The 14,339-nt window shown below is 47.9% G+C and overlaps 1 protein-coding gene across 1 annotated transcript in view; it reads right to left on the reverse strand.

Annotated features, from left to right (window-relative positions):
- Positions 1 to 14,339, reverse strand: part of ADGRD2 (adhesion G protein-coupled receptor D2) — a 79,696-nt gene that overhangs the window by 50,887 nt on the left and 14,470 nt on the right. The window contains exons 9-15 of the mRNA XM_078603670.1: positions 12,912 to 13,026; positions 12,325 to 12,462; positions 11,104 to 11,227; positions 10,844 to 10,967; positions 10,668 to 10,723; positions 8,741 to 8,867; positions 4,811 to 4,914 (exon numbers count right to left, since the gene is read on the reverse strand). Of these exons, the coding sequence (XP_078459796.1) occupies positions 4,811 to 4,914; positions 8,741 to 8,867; positions 10,668 to 10,723; positions 10,844 to 10,967; positions 11,104 to 11,227; positions 12,325 to 12,462; positions 12,912 to 13,026 (788 nt within the window). The remainder of the gene's footprint in view (positions 1 to 4,810; positions 4,915 to 8,740; positions 8,868 to 10,667; positions 10,724 to 10,843; positions 10,968 to 11,103; positions 11,228 to 12,324; positions 12,463 to 12,911; positions 13,027 to 14,339) is intronic.

Genomic DNA, 14,339 nt, shown 5'->3' on the forward strand with positions numbered 1-14,339 from the left:
CAATGGTTAACATCAGTGCTAAGCCGAGTGATATCTGAGTCTCTCCCCCTCCCCCCACGTCCCCCCCAACTTTCACCAAACCTGTACTGACCTGCTTGGTGAAGTATGGTCAAACAACCCCAACCGCCCAGGTCTACACGTGGTGCAGAGGGCTTCATCCAGCAGTGGATTGTCAGAGGGCTAAACCTTATAGTTATTCAAATGTAATTATTAAACAGATTTCATGACAAAAATGTGGCTACATTTTGCAGTAGTGCAATTGACCAAATATAAACATTCTACACATCATTTGTCTCATTCAAATAAAGTATCTGGTTAGCCAACTCGGGAAATCACTAAACAAAATGACAGCCCTTTGTCAATCCGCTGCTAGATGAAGCTCTCCCGACACTCCGCCGGTCACGGACGCTGCTTGACCATACGTCACCATGCTGGTTGACCATACTTCACCATGCTGGTTGACCATAACTTCACCATGCTGGTTGACCATACTTCACCATGCTGGTTGACCATACTTCACCATGCTGGTTGACCATAACTTCACCATGCTGGTTGACCATACGTCACCATGCTGGTTGACCATACTTCACCATGCTGGTTGACCATACTTCACCATGCTGGTTGACCATACTTCACCATGCTGGTTGACCATAACTTCACCATGCTGGTTGACCATACTTGACCATGCTGGTTGACCATACTTCACCATGCTGGTTGACCATAACTTCACCATGCTGGTTGACCATACTTGACCATGCTGGTTGACCATAACTTCACCATGCTGGTTGACCATACTTCACCATGCTGGTTGACCATACTTCACCATGCTGGTTGACCATAACTTCACCATGCTGGTTGACCATAACTTCACCATGCTGGTTGACCATAACTTCACCATGCTGGTTGACCATACTTGACCATGCTGGTTGACCATACTTCACCATGCTGGTTGACCATTACTTCACCATGCTGGTTGATCATACTTCACCATGCTGGTTGACCATAACTTCACCATGCTGGTTGACCATACTTCACCATGCTGGTTGACCATACTTCACCATGCTGGTTGACCATAACTTCACCATGCTGGTTGACCATAACTTCACCATGCTGGTTGACCATACTTCACCATGCTGGTTGACCATACTTCACCATGCTGGTTGACCATACTTCACCATGCTGGTTGACCATAACTTCACCATGCTGGTTGACCATACTTCACCATGCTGGTTGACCATACTTCACCATGCTGGTTGACCATACTTCACCATGCTGGTTGACCATAATTCACCATGCTGGTTGACCATAACTTCACCATGCTGGTTGACCATAACTTCACCATGCTGGTTGACCATACTTCACCATGCTGGTTGACCATACTTCACCATGCTGGTTGACCATACTTCACCATGCTGGTTGACCATACTTCACCATGCTGATTGACCATACTTCACCATGCTGGTTGACCATACTTCACCATGCTGATTGACCATACTTCACCATGCTGGTTGACCATAACTTCACCATGCTGGTTGACCATAACTTCACCATGCTGGTTGACCATAACTTCACCATGCTGGTTGACCATACTTCACCATGCTGGGTGACCATACTTCACCATGCTGATTGACCATACTTCACCATGCTGGTTGACCATAACTTCACCATGCTGATTGACCATACTTCACCATGCTGGTTGACCATAACTTCACCATGCTGGTTGACCATACTTCACCATGCTGGGTGACCATACTTCACCATGCTGATTGACCATACTTCACCATGCTGGTTGACCATACTTCACCATGCTGGTTGACCATACTTCACCATGCTGGTTGACCATAACTTCACCATGCTGGTTGACCTTACTTCACCATGCTGGTTGACCATACTTCACCATGCTGGTTGACCATACTTCACCATGCTGGTTGACCATACTTCACCATGCTGGTTGACCATAACTTCACCATGCTGGTTGACCATACTTCACCATGCTGGTTGACCATACTTCACCATGCTGGTTGACCATAACTTCACCATGCTGGTTGACTATACTTCACCATGCTGATTGACCATACTTCACCATGCTGGTTGACCATACTTCACCATGCTGGTTGACCATACTTCACCATGCTGGTTGACCATAACTTCACCATGCTGGTTGACCATACTTCACCATGCTGGTTGACCATAACTTCACCATGCTGCTTGACCATACTTCACCATGCTGGTTGACCATAACTTCACCATGCTGGTTGACCATAACTTCACCATGCTGGTTGACCATAACTTCACCATGCTGGTTGACCATACTTCACCATGCTGGTTGACCATAACTTCACCACCATGCTGGTTGACCATAACTTCACCATGCTGGTTGACCATAACTTCACCATGCTGGTTGACCATACTTCACCATGCTGGTTGACCATAACTTCACCATGCTGGTTGACCATACTTCACCATGCTGGTTGACCATAATTTCACCATGCTGGTTTACCATAACTTCACCATGCTGGTTGACCATACTTCACCATGCTGGTTGACCATAACTTCACCATGCTGGTTGACCATACTTCACCATGCTGGTTGACCATAACTTCACCATGCTAGTTGACCATACTTCACCATGCTGGTTGACCATACTTCACCATGCTGGTTGACCATACTTCACCATGCTGGTTGACCATACTTGACCATGCTGGTTGACCATAACTTCACCATGCTGGTTGACCATACTTCACCATGCTGGTTGACCATACTTCACCATGCTGGTTGACCATTACTTCACCATTCTGGTTGACCATAACTTCACCATGCTGGTCGGTGCAAGTTGGTGGAGTGGGGTACGAGGTGGGAAAGCATCGGTTCAGATATGACTCGCTACTATTGTTCTCATCATCATCATCATAATAGTTTATTATGTACTATTGCAATTATTTGTACCATTCCTCTCATGCAGTAAATCTCAAAGCGCCACGGCTGGGAATGGAACTCGGTCCATTGAGCTCACAGCGCAGCGAGCGAACAACTCGGCCACGGCTCGTCAGCATTTATAATGAACTCGACTTCACGACTGTTTGTGAATCCCCTTGCCACACAGGTTCAGAACTTGCAGTCAAACGGAGACTTTTCAACGCCGGCATAAGACCCGACCACCTGTAACTTTACCGAAAAAACCTAAGAATATGAATCCTTGCAGTCACGAAAGCTTCAAATCTAGAATTAACAAATCCCCTTCTCTCTCTCGTTCTCTATCTCGTCTCTTTAAGACTTTCTCTCCCCGATTACTTCTCACCGATTCTCCTCCGTTATACGCATGGCCCTATGAGATCCATTGTTGAAGGTCACCTTATGAATCTAGTTCATTTATTCAAATTTTTTGTTTTGGGGGGAGATGGCCGTTCTTTCAGAGCAGGTAGCGAGCCAGAGTAGGAAAGACTGACTCGTGTAATCGCAGACCGCTGTTTGCAGTGCCTTGTCTATGAAACAAAAACGAAACCCCGTTGAAAAGCGTTGAACTTGGAAACGGGTTCTGAATTGATATCTGAATAATTTAATGACGAACCGAGAATTCGATGTTTTATTTTCTAATTACCAATTGTAACAAAAACTAAAAACTTGTGCGGTAGAATTTTCTGCGTGAGCCGATTCGCCACATGGCTGTGGTTAGGTAAAAAAAATATCTTTCCTGTGTACATTTTCCCCAGATATTCTGAAAATGGTATATATATTATTGGGTCTTTCGGTAAAGTCACGTAGATAGGTTCAAAGAAAATAACAAAAAATTAACCCGTAAAAACAAAGTTTTTCACTATAAATCCTTTATATGCGTGGCATCGGTTTTATTTTATTATTCATTTCTGTTTTTCTTGAGTAATAGTTTCATTTATATCACATTGGTATTTTAAATTAAATATGACATTTTTTTTTCCTAAAAAGTGGAAAATTTTGGAAACAATTTTTCACGAAAATAAATTGTCACGCACAACGAGTCTGTGTGCAAAATGTCAGCTCGATTGGATCACGGGAAGTGGGTTAAAAAACGACCGAAAGATTTGCACGGTCGTAAGCGCACAAGCAAGCAAGCAAGTGAACTTAATATAAAGGATTTAAAAACGACGACGTTTCGATCGCAACACAAGCGTTCGTCTTCAGATGTGACTTTACCGAAAGACCCAAAAATATTAATTCCTGCAGTCACGAAAGCTTTAAGTCATGGTATATATATAATATTATAATTGCCGCAATTTTGCTAAACATTAATGTCTGCTGTGAGTAATATTCAGCAGTCGGGGAAAAAAACAATGGCACGGACCCTATAAACTTGGCTTTAAAAAAACACACGGCATCGTTGGTTAAACATAAATTAAATCCTGCGTCCGCTGCAGATTGCCACGACGCTTTCATCGAAACTTGGGCAGGCAGCTGAGTTTTGGCAAAACATCGAGGCCCGTGAGTCTCGAATAAGAGACCAAGAGTGAGGGGTGGGGGTGATCGCTGCCCTGACAGCGTGGCTCTGTTCCACGTGCGTTTGCACATCAAAGTCTGGGGGTTTTGTAACTTTGCTGAAACAAGCCGGCTCGTACGTCTGTAAAATAAACACGTGGACTGGATGCACAACGTGCGGTGATTTGCTTGAGTGAGTGTGTTGCTGTGACTACCAGTGTGGTGAGCAGGTGAGTGAGTGTGCTGTTGTGACTACCAGTGGGGTGAGCAGGTGAGTGAGTGTGCTGTTGTAACAGTGACCATGGTTGTAGCGAGGAGGCGGGCGAGCGAGCGAGTGGGTGTACACAAAAAGGCGTCTCACTCGAGCACGACGAAGAGCGTTAGGGTGACGACGAGAGCGCAGAGCGAGGCTCCGGACCCGACGAAGGTGAGCACGTTGAGGATGTCCTCCTCGGCGTCTGTCCGCTAGATGGGGGGGGGGGGGCACAGGGGAGCGCTTTTATCTCACGCAGAGTCACGACCACACTCACCCACTCCCGAGAATACCCAGGGAGTCGCCCCTGCACACCACTCCGATCTCACCCCACTCTACTCCCCTCCACGCACTCTCATACCTCTTTCCTATCATCTCACTCTACTCCCCTCCACGCACTCTCATACCTCTCCCTTCTCATCTCACTCTACTCCCCCTCCATGCACTCTCCTACCTCTCCCTTCTCATCTCACTCTACTCCCCTCCACGCACTCTCCTACCTCTCCCTTCTCATCTCACTCTACTCCCCTCCACGCACTCTCCTACCTCTTCCCTCTCATCTCACTCTACTCCCTCCACGCACTCTCCTACCTCTCCCTTCTCATCTCACTCTACTCCCCTCCACGCACTCTCCTACCTCTCTCCTCTCATCTCACTCAACTCCCCTCCACGCACTCTCCTACCTCTCCCTTCTCATCTCACTCTACTCCCCTCCACGCACTCTCCTACCTCTTCCCTCTCATCTCACTCTACTCCCCTCCACGCACTCTCATACCTCTCCCTTCTCATCTCACTCAACTCCCCCTCCATGCACTCTCCTACCTCTCTCCTCTCATCTCACTCAACTCCCCTCCACATGATCTCTGCTCCAGAAATAAACGCCTTCTCTCGAGACCTCCACTCGGCCTTTGTTCAGTGGGACGTCGCTCATTCTCTTCTGCTGCCCTCATGGCCGATTGCTCTTCCTATGACTGACTGCCTTTATTTATTCAAATACAAAAATAAACCGACACACATTCAGACCCATTTTCCATATGAAGCCTAAATATAATTTTCTGTAAGCAACATGCTCCGATAAAGTTGCATTTTTGTAATAATTATAACTTATTACATTTGGTACTCATGCCCTCCTTGTCACGCAGGGATGTCACCCAAGCGCTATGTTACACAGACACAGTGTGGAGTAATTTCAAAGCAGGGGGTGATGTTGCGACGTGTAATCCCAATTGAATAATTTACAGGTAGATAAAAAAAAATGTGCACAACGACACTGGCACACGATGGCTTACGTTCTTTTCGAATGCCGCCACGGGACCTTTAACGCCCACCGCGAGTGAAGCAGACGCCGTGTAGTTTACGCTTGATATACACCACGCGGCATTAGCCAGGGCGGCCTGCCGGGGTCGAACCGCGAACCTCTAGCAACGAGCGGCGCTACCGAAGGTCCACGTCACAGCCCGCACTGCTGCCTCCGCCGCCGCTGTATAAATCCAAACCGTATAGCGCTCTCTTGTTGTGTTTTAAGAGAATGATTTGTGCGTATATCACGGGAGGCTGTAAAAGCTTGTCACGCTGAAGGCTGAGCAGTGGGAACTTAGGGCGGGGGGGGGGGGAAGTTTGTTCATTCAAAGAAAGTGCGCAGAGAAACAATGAGCTGCACATTCGTCAGCTGAGACAGAATCACGCCGTTTTACAGCCGAGTCAAAGGGGCCGCGGTCAATCGCGCGAGCGGACCGCCGCCGCAGCGTGTCGAATCTCACGGTGGATTTTTACGATGATATTTTATGTACAATTTTTGTTATTATTATTATTATCATCGCCGCAATGAAATGCTGTTTGGGACGTCGTGAGCTCCTGGCAATCTGTGAACCGGGTTCCTCCGTGGGCCTCGCTTCAAAGCACGTGCCAAAAAATGCGAACATTGCCTCCTGCAAGGCGGACAGGGCATATAAATCGAAGCTCTCTCAATGATCTCAGCCCGGGTGCCAATAAATGCTCGCGATAAACCTGTCGCGGAGTGAATGGCCGCGCATGATTTGGTCATAGGGCTGCAAATGGGCAGTGGCTGGCCGACTGCCCGGTGCAGCATTGGCAGAGGTTCCATCCATGGGGCTCTTTGTTGCACAGGGTTCGCACGTGGCCTGTTAGGCGGTGGTGGAAACGGAATTTTTACAAGTCGCGATATTAAACCTTTCGATTTAAAGCTTTCGTGACTGCAGGGATTCATCTTCTTGGTTCTTTCGGTAAGGTCACGTAGAAGGGAAATAATAAAATAATGAAAATAAAACATAATAAAATAATTCTCACGACGCTTCGGCCACAACGCAAGCAGCCGTCCTCATGTGACAGACATATTCTTCACCTGAGGACGGCTGCTTGCGTTGTGGCCGAAACGTTGTGAGAATTATTTTATTATGTTTTTTTATTATTATTTTATTATTTCCCTTCTACGTGACTTTACCGAATGAACCAAGAAGATATTAAACCTGTTTGTCCGGGCAGCCTGCGTTAGCTGCCATTCCCCTCCGTGGAAATTATGCCGTGTAGGCAAAGGAATCGTTCTGAAAAGTGCCGTTGTGGTGTGCGTCGCATGTACTTAAATTTCCACCACCGCACAAGGCGGAGGAAAGTGGAAACGAATGACAACCTACGGGCTATCTGCCCATGGATAGTGACAGAGCCGGCCCAGCCACTAAGCGACCCTTGCAATTGCAAAGGGCCCCGTGGCCAGCAGAGGGCCCCCTAGAGTCACTGCTAGCTAGTGGGTGAAAAAAATCATACATCAAAGGGGCCTGCAACCAAATTTTGCTTAGGGCCCCCAACGGTCTAGGGCCGGCTCTGGATAGTGATGATGATGATGTAGTGTAAAATTTGCTCTGCTTGTGATGATTCGTCGTTGATCTGATCCGTGATCCGTTAACCCCGCTGGGTACTCACTGCCAGCCACTCGTCTCTCTTCCTTCCTCCTCTTACTTCTCTCTGAATGTTCCTGCCTCCAGTCCTTCGTATTTCCCTCTCGTCTCCTAGATCACAGCTCTAGGCACTTATATTTTCACATGGGCATCCCGATCGCCTTCATTCCGTGGACTCTCTTTTGTTGTTGTTGAAAAATACAAAATAGAATGGGCAAAGGTTCCGCCAGTACCAGAATGGCAGAGACTGCGGCTTAAATTGGCAAAAAATTGGAACAATGAGGATGAAAAGGTCGCTCTTCCTTTTAACCGTAACTGGTCAAACCTTTTGCTGGCGTGAAAATCAAACGCCGGATTTTTTTTCCGCAATGCAACAGAAATAGGAGAAAAAAATAATAATCCGATGATGTCGTGGGGGGGGGGGGGGGGGGGTTTGAGCCACTACAAACAAACACCGTGAAAAATAACACGTGATAATAAACAATAATAAATAAATAAAATGTATCCCGCGTACATTGAATTAGCAACGGCAAGGTGACATTTGATGTTACAGCTCGCGGTGCAAAATAGAAAATTTAAAATAAAAAAAATTGCGAGCTCTAGAAGGTCAGCGCGTGCCTGATGATGAAGGCAGAGCGGCAGTAAAGAGGAACTCGTGAACCACGGAGCAAAATATCAAATTGAAAATAAATTAATGTAACAACATTGGAAAGAAAAATTGAACTTGCATTCCCGGTACGGCTCTGCGCTGGGTGTGGAGGGGCGTGTGTCTCGCCGGCCATGCATGCTGTATGAGGTTGCCACCTGTTTTCATTTTTCCCAAAGACCGTCCCCTTTTCGAGGCAGCTGTCCTGGGAAATCTACGAGTCTTCCGGAACATTAAAAGCTCGGCTTTTATTGTCACTTGCATAATAATAATAATCCACAGCTCAAGATGCCTCATTTACATGCATCTTCTGCCTTCGACTGCTATTGTGCGATATTATTCTTCCTCGCGACATGTGCTGGATTGTCTTTTTTAATGTCCCTGAGGTAGCAACCCTCGGTATTATATACGGGCAGGAAGTGATGTAAATCGGACCGTCGTAAACCGGATCCCGCCTGTGTAGAAGGTGCACCGTCTTACCTCGACCTCCACCACTTGCAGGAGCACGGCGAAATTGGTCGTGTGGTTGCAAAAGCACGATGTGGATTCAGTGCCGGTGCGGATCAGCTTGCAGCCTTTGTCTGACCAGCCGCCCCCCGATCCCATCCTGGAAAGGCAGCCAGCGAACAGTCGTCAAAATATAAGAAATAATACTAATAATAGGTTTTACCATTGCTGGCAATGAAACAGGTATTCGTATTCTTGGGTCTTTCGGTGAAGTCACGTGGATAGGTTCAAAGAAAATAACAAAAAAATAAAACAGGTGTTAAGATATTCTTGGTTCTTTCGGTAAAGTCACGTAGAAGGGAAATAATAAAATAATAGAATCCTATTTTTTTTATTTCCCTTTTACGTCACGTAGAAGGGAAATAATAAAATAAAAAAAGATATTTTTTATAAACTAATAAAAAAATATTTTATTTTTATTTCATTATTTACCTTCTACGTGGCTTTACCGAAAGAACCAAGAAAATGAATCCCTGCAGTCACGAAAGCTTTAAATAAAAATGTAGGTGTTAAGATGTTAAGAAAGGTCTGCATTAACCACACATAGTTGTGGTGACCATGCAAACAAGACATGCTCTGATAATGTGTGCATTGCCTTCGAAACTGATTGGCCTACACCAGAGACGGCCTTGTTCTTTATGGCCTCGTCTCACCAGTGTCAGGCCAGCGAACGCCAAGAGACGAGCAGTACAAAGACTATGCACGTATCAGAGCATTTATAGCTCGGGGCGAACAGCTATACCATGGCAGACGTTTTGATACCGGCAAAAAAGGTATCCCATGAGTCGTCAAAATGCACGACTCGCATGGCCGCATGCCACCCGGAATGACAAAACACTGAGTTTTGGGTTTTGTTTACGTTTTTCTTAATTAGGATTTTTCCACAATTTCATCCCAATGGTGCTATCGGCGATCATATCATGAGGCAAGGAAAGTCTGCATTCGGATCATTCGCAAAAACAGGCTGACACTCTGTGTGTCTTTCAGATTTGTATTAAAACACTGTTGTTTATGCTGTTTTCAGTTTAGCTGTGGCATGGGTTTCTTGTACATAATTGCGGTTTTTGCTCTTGTTAGTTTGTACGTTCCCACCCTACGATGTTTGGTAACGGCCGCCACTGCTGCCCGTCTTGGGCTGTGGTCTCCGAGTCTCTATGCAACTCTATAGATCCCTAAGAATTCGTCTTTCTATGTAACTATATGGATTTCTGTGTAACTCTGTGTTACTACAATGTCGTGTAACTGTCCTTGTAACAGAGCTGCTAAGCTCAATGAGGCCTTGCTAGCTGAAATAATGCAGCCTGAGTCACAGTGCAACCGGGGCCTTAAATTTAACTCGATCTGTCTGGGTCAGCGACCCAGCAGATATTTCCTTATACGGCACACCGCATCCGGTAATGTATACCTTTAGCTATGGCTGTGGCTACTAGTCATGGTGCCTACTGAGGGCTACTGGCGACCGACCAAACATTCAGTGAGAAATGAAGTCCGAAGAGCACACTTAGATCTGGGGAAATCGTTCACGGAAGTGGATATTACAGAGCTGCCACAGATGTCTTCCAGTGACCTCTCGTCCACCCACTCTTCCTCTTGGGAGTGATAATCTTTGTATGACAATCGAACCAACATTTGTAATTCTCAGCAGAGGAATTTGGCCAAATTAAGTGCACAACAAAATTAAATATTATGGGGTTGTTTTACACTCTCACTGGTGACTTGGCGGCTGAGCTCATTAACTCACCACACTTGAGAGACGGCTGAAACCTGAATTCGAACCCAGCTTCTCAGCTGTGTCGGCTTGGCGCCCTTCACATTCGAGCCACGTGGCCACTTCAAATTTTTATAGTTTTTTTTTACGTTCAGAACGAAGCAAGGGTGTATGTTGACAATCGGTACTCACTGTGGCTTAAAATCCCAGAATACACACATGGGTTTCGCAGGTTTTAGAGACACGGCCTGAAACAAGACGAGAGAATAACTGCTTTATTGAATGACGCCAATGGGATTATGGTGTTTGATTTCGTTGCTTTTCTCATGCCCAGGTGTTGATGTCCGTGCCGTTTGCGAGCGGCGTACCTGAGTGACATGATGCAGCGTGTACTGCACGGATGTTGAGATCTCAGTTGGGGCCCCGCCAAGAACTCTGGGTAATCGCGTTGAAGATGAAACGACAGATGTTCCCAGAACTCTCTGCTCTCTCCTGGACATTTAACGGAATTTTTGATTTGACAAACATCGCGTTGAACTCGTGAATCAAAAAACACACTTTAATTTGTTCCTATTTTTCCCCCCGCGACTCGGTTTTATAATGCGGGAACCCTTTAAGGCAGACTCACCGTGTTCTGCCATCCTTGGTGAGGAACACGGGCCCCCTGCTGTACTGAAGCAAGGCAGCGTCAGAGCCAAGTAGAGCCGGGAGGCTGCTGTAATGAGCGTGAATGAAGGTAAGCGCTTCATGCCCTAGTTGCACACACATTCAACAACAACAACATCATCATCATCCCCAAGGATCACTGCTGTACGAAGGCTTCCCCTAAGCTGTCGCTATCCACAGCGGTTCTGAGATGCAACAATCCACCAGGCAAAACAGCATGCCAGTCGATTGCATCGCCCCACCTCCGCGATTGACGTCCTCACCTGCACCTACCCTGATGAAATCTGAGTTGCAGGTTACTGGACATCAGTGAAAAATAGCTTCATACCTTGTCGGATTCCTCCAGTTTCAAAACAAATATTCTGATTCTGCTCAAAGGGACTGCGTACCCGGCTGCACTAGCATTGTGAGAACGATACGTGACCACGTTGGACCAATGCTCGACAATCATTCCCCATATAAACCAGACTGTTGGGGACAGGCACCGATAGCAGACGCCTATTCACGCTGGCACGGCACACAAGGAAGTAGCATCGCCAGTACCACGCCCGGCCGCTATTGTCTCCCCCAATGCAAAATGTTCACACACCACACCCGGTACTCGTTTAAGGCTGAGTTAACCCTCGGGTAGACCCAGAAAGGTTCTGACACAAATAGCCATCGATGTGAACCGTGGCGGCGAATCGAATGTAGGTCACTGGCTTCTTAGCGCAGGCACTGGAACACCACCACCACCACCAACAAAGATGCCTCTATAGCATTAACAAACTGTTGGGGCAAGCGCTGTTAGTGAGCACCTATGAACGCCGCAACGGCACACGAGGGGGTGGGTGACCAGCACGACGCCCGCTGCCTTTGTCTCCCCAGTGGCGGTGTTTACACACCACACCAGGCACTCATTTGAGGCTAAATTGACCTAGGGTAGGCCCAGAAACGGTTCAAATAATCGTCACGGGTGTTGCGCCGTGAGCGGCAATCGAACTCGGGTCGCCGGGTTCGTAGCGCTCACCGCTACACCACGGCTATTCCCCCAGGACCACACAAACCAAAGACAAAGATCCCCCAAATAGCCTTAATAGCCTGCGGGGGGCAAGTGTCGTTAGTGAGCACCCAGAAGCACACACACGCAAAACAACGACACAGGAACACCGATGTGAGCGGTCTGCGCGAGAGAGATCCGCACCTGCGGAGAGCAATCTCTCAACCTCTGCGGCGGGTATCTCGATCTGGTTGCTGCTCTGGCTTTCGGCTTCGTCACTGGGGTTGAAGACCACTCCGCTCACTCGCACGCCCTCCAGCTCCAGGCGCTCAATGCGCAAATCTGAAAGCGTCAAACACAACGGCGCCTCCAATCACCGTGGCACGGCACGGACGCTGGCACCTTAAAATATAAAAATAATTTATTCTAGATTTGAAGCTTGATACAGTAAATTCAGCTGTGACGGTCCCACCTGATGACGGAGACTTGTGTTGCCTCCGAAACGTCGTGATTTATTATTTTATTTCTATTATTATTTCTATTATTTATTTTCTTTTTTACCTACGTGACTTTACCGAAAAAAACCCAAAAGTAATAATAATTTAGAATTTTTTTTTTTACGCGCATATTTCGTTCAGCTTCAGAGAGAGTGAGCATGATATCTTATCATTAATTCGCCCGCAGTATTAACCAGAGCGGCCTGCGGGATTTGAACCGTGAATCGGCGAACGCGCCTCTCGCCCCGCCGAGCCACCGCCCCGAACTGTTGGTGCCGCGTGCGAGGTCCTCACCGATGTTCTCCTCGCTGAGGGTGATGTTGAGCTTTTCGGACGACAGCGAGTCGGCCAACTGAAACGCGAACTTATCCAAACTCGCCACCACAGCCATCGGGCCGCCGCCGACCACCTGTACAGCACACGCAAAAAAGACGAAGGTCCCCCGTATAGCCTTGCCAGACTGTTGGGGCAAGTGCCACTAGCGAGAAGCCTATGAAGGCAGCAACAGTACACGAAGGGGTTGGTGGCCAGCACCATGCCCGGCCGCCTTTGTCTCCCCAGTGGCGATGTTTACACACCGCACCAGGTACTCATTTGAGGCTGAGTCGACCTAGGGGAGGCCCAGGACCGGTTTGGATCATCGTCACCGGTGTTGGGCCGTGAGCGGCAAATCGATCTCGGGTCGTCGGGTTCGAAGCGCAGCGCGCTTACCGTTGCACGACCGCTCCCCACACACAGACACACACACACATACACACGCGTACGCATGAACGCGTGTTGATTAAACCGCACACCGAGGGTCGATGAACAACCGCTGTTTGACAAGGCACAGGTCATGCCCTCCATGGTGATCAGTCTCAGCACCCAGGCTCAGCTCCACGTTCGTAGTCACGGCTCAGCCTAGACTTGGTTTACGGCTCCAGCGAGCCGGCTCTGAGCCAAGCACTCAACGTGAGCCGACTCTGAGCACGGTCCCAGCAACGCCAGCCAGAGCCGAGCCACGGCCGAGCCGCTCGCGCGTATTCAAAAGCACCGGAGCGGCTCAAGCCAGAGCTGAGCCTCGAGTGTTCGAGGCTTAGCCAGAGCCAAGCCGCGACTGAGAAGAATACGGCCCTCGGTGTCGCCCCGTAGCGATGCAGCGGTGGCGGTGGTGCACGAGCACAGCTAACAAAAAGCTCAGCCTATCCGTACATGAACGCGAAACAAAGGTGCAAGGGGTAATGTCTCGGCAATGGGCCCTCTTAAGAGAAGCGTTATTTGAGTTTCGAGTGAATTTGGCTGACCGGGTGAGAACTCGAGTGGCAAGCATCGTCTCATTTTCGAGACTGAGGGCGGTGTGGGGGGGGGGGTACTGCCCATTGGAATGCGTTGAGCATTTCTTCTTTGGGCTGCTTACATTACATTTCCACCGAACTGCACTTCTACGGACGTTTTATTGCACTTGCAACGAAACAGTAACATCCTGAAGCCACGTGACTGGGCTGCACCTCCGATTAGCACGATTGGCTACGTACGGCGCGAAAGAAGTCCAACATGTCGACAACATACAAAGAAGAGAGCTGAGCTGGTACGGCTGAGCCCGTGGGCAACTCAACCGGGTTCTTGAGTGAAAGTGAATCGATGGTCTCAGCGCGGCCACCAATGAGTGCATAGCAAAACGATCTCAATCAATGTGATGCTGCGCTTAATTTGGCCAAATTCCAGCTGTGAGAATTAAAAATA

This window comes from Lampetra planeri, chromosome 20 (assembly GCF_965212315.1).
Source record: "Lampetra planeri chromosome 20, kcLamPlan1.2.h2, whole genome shotgun sequence".
Classification (NCBI taxonomy): domain Eukaryota; kingdom Metazoa; phylum Chordata; class Hyperoartia; order Petromyzontiformes; family Petromyzontidae; genus Lampetra; species Lampetra planeri.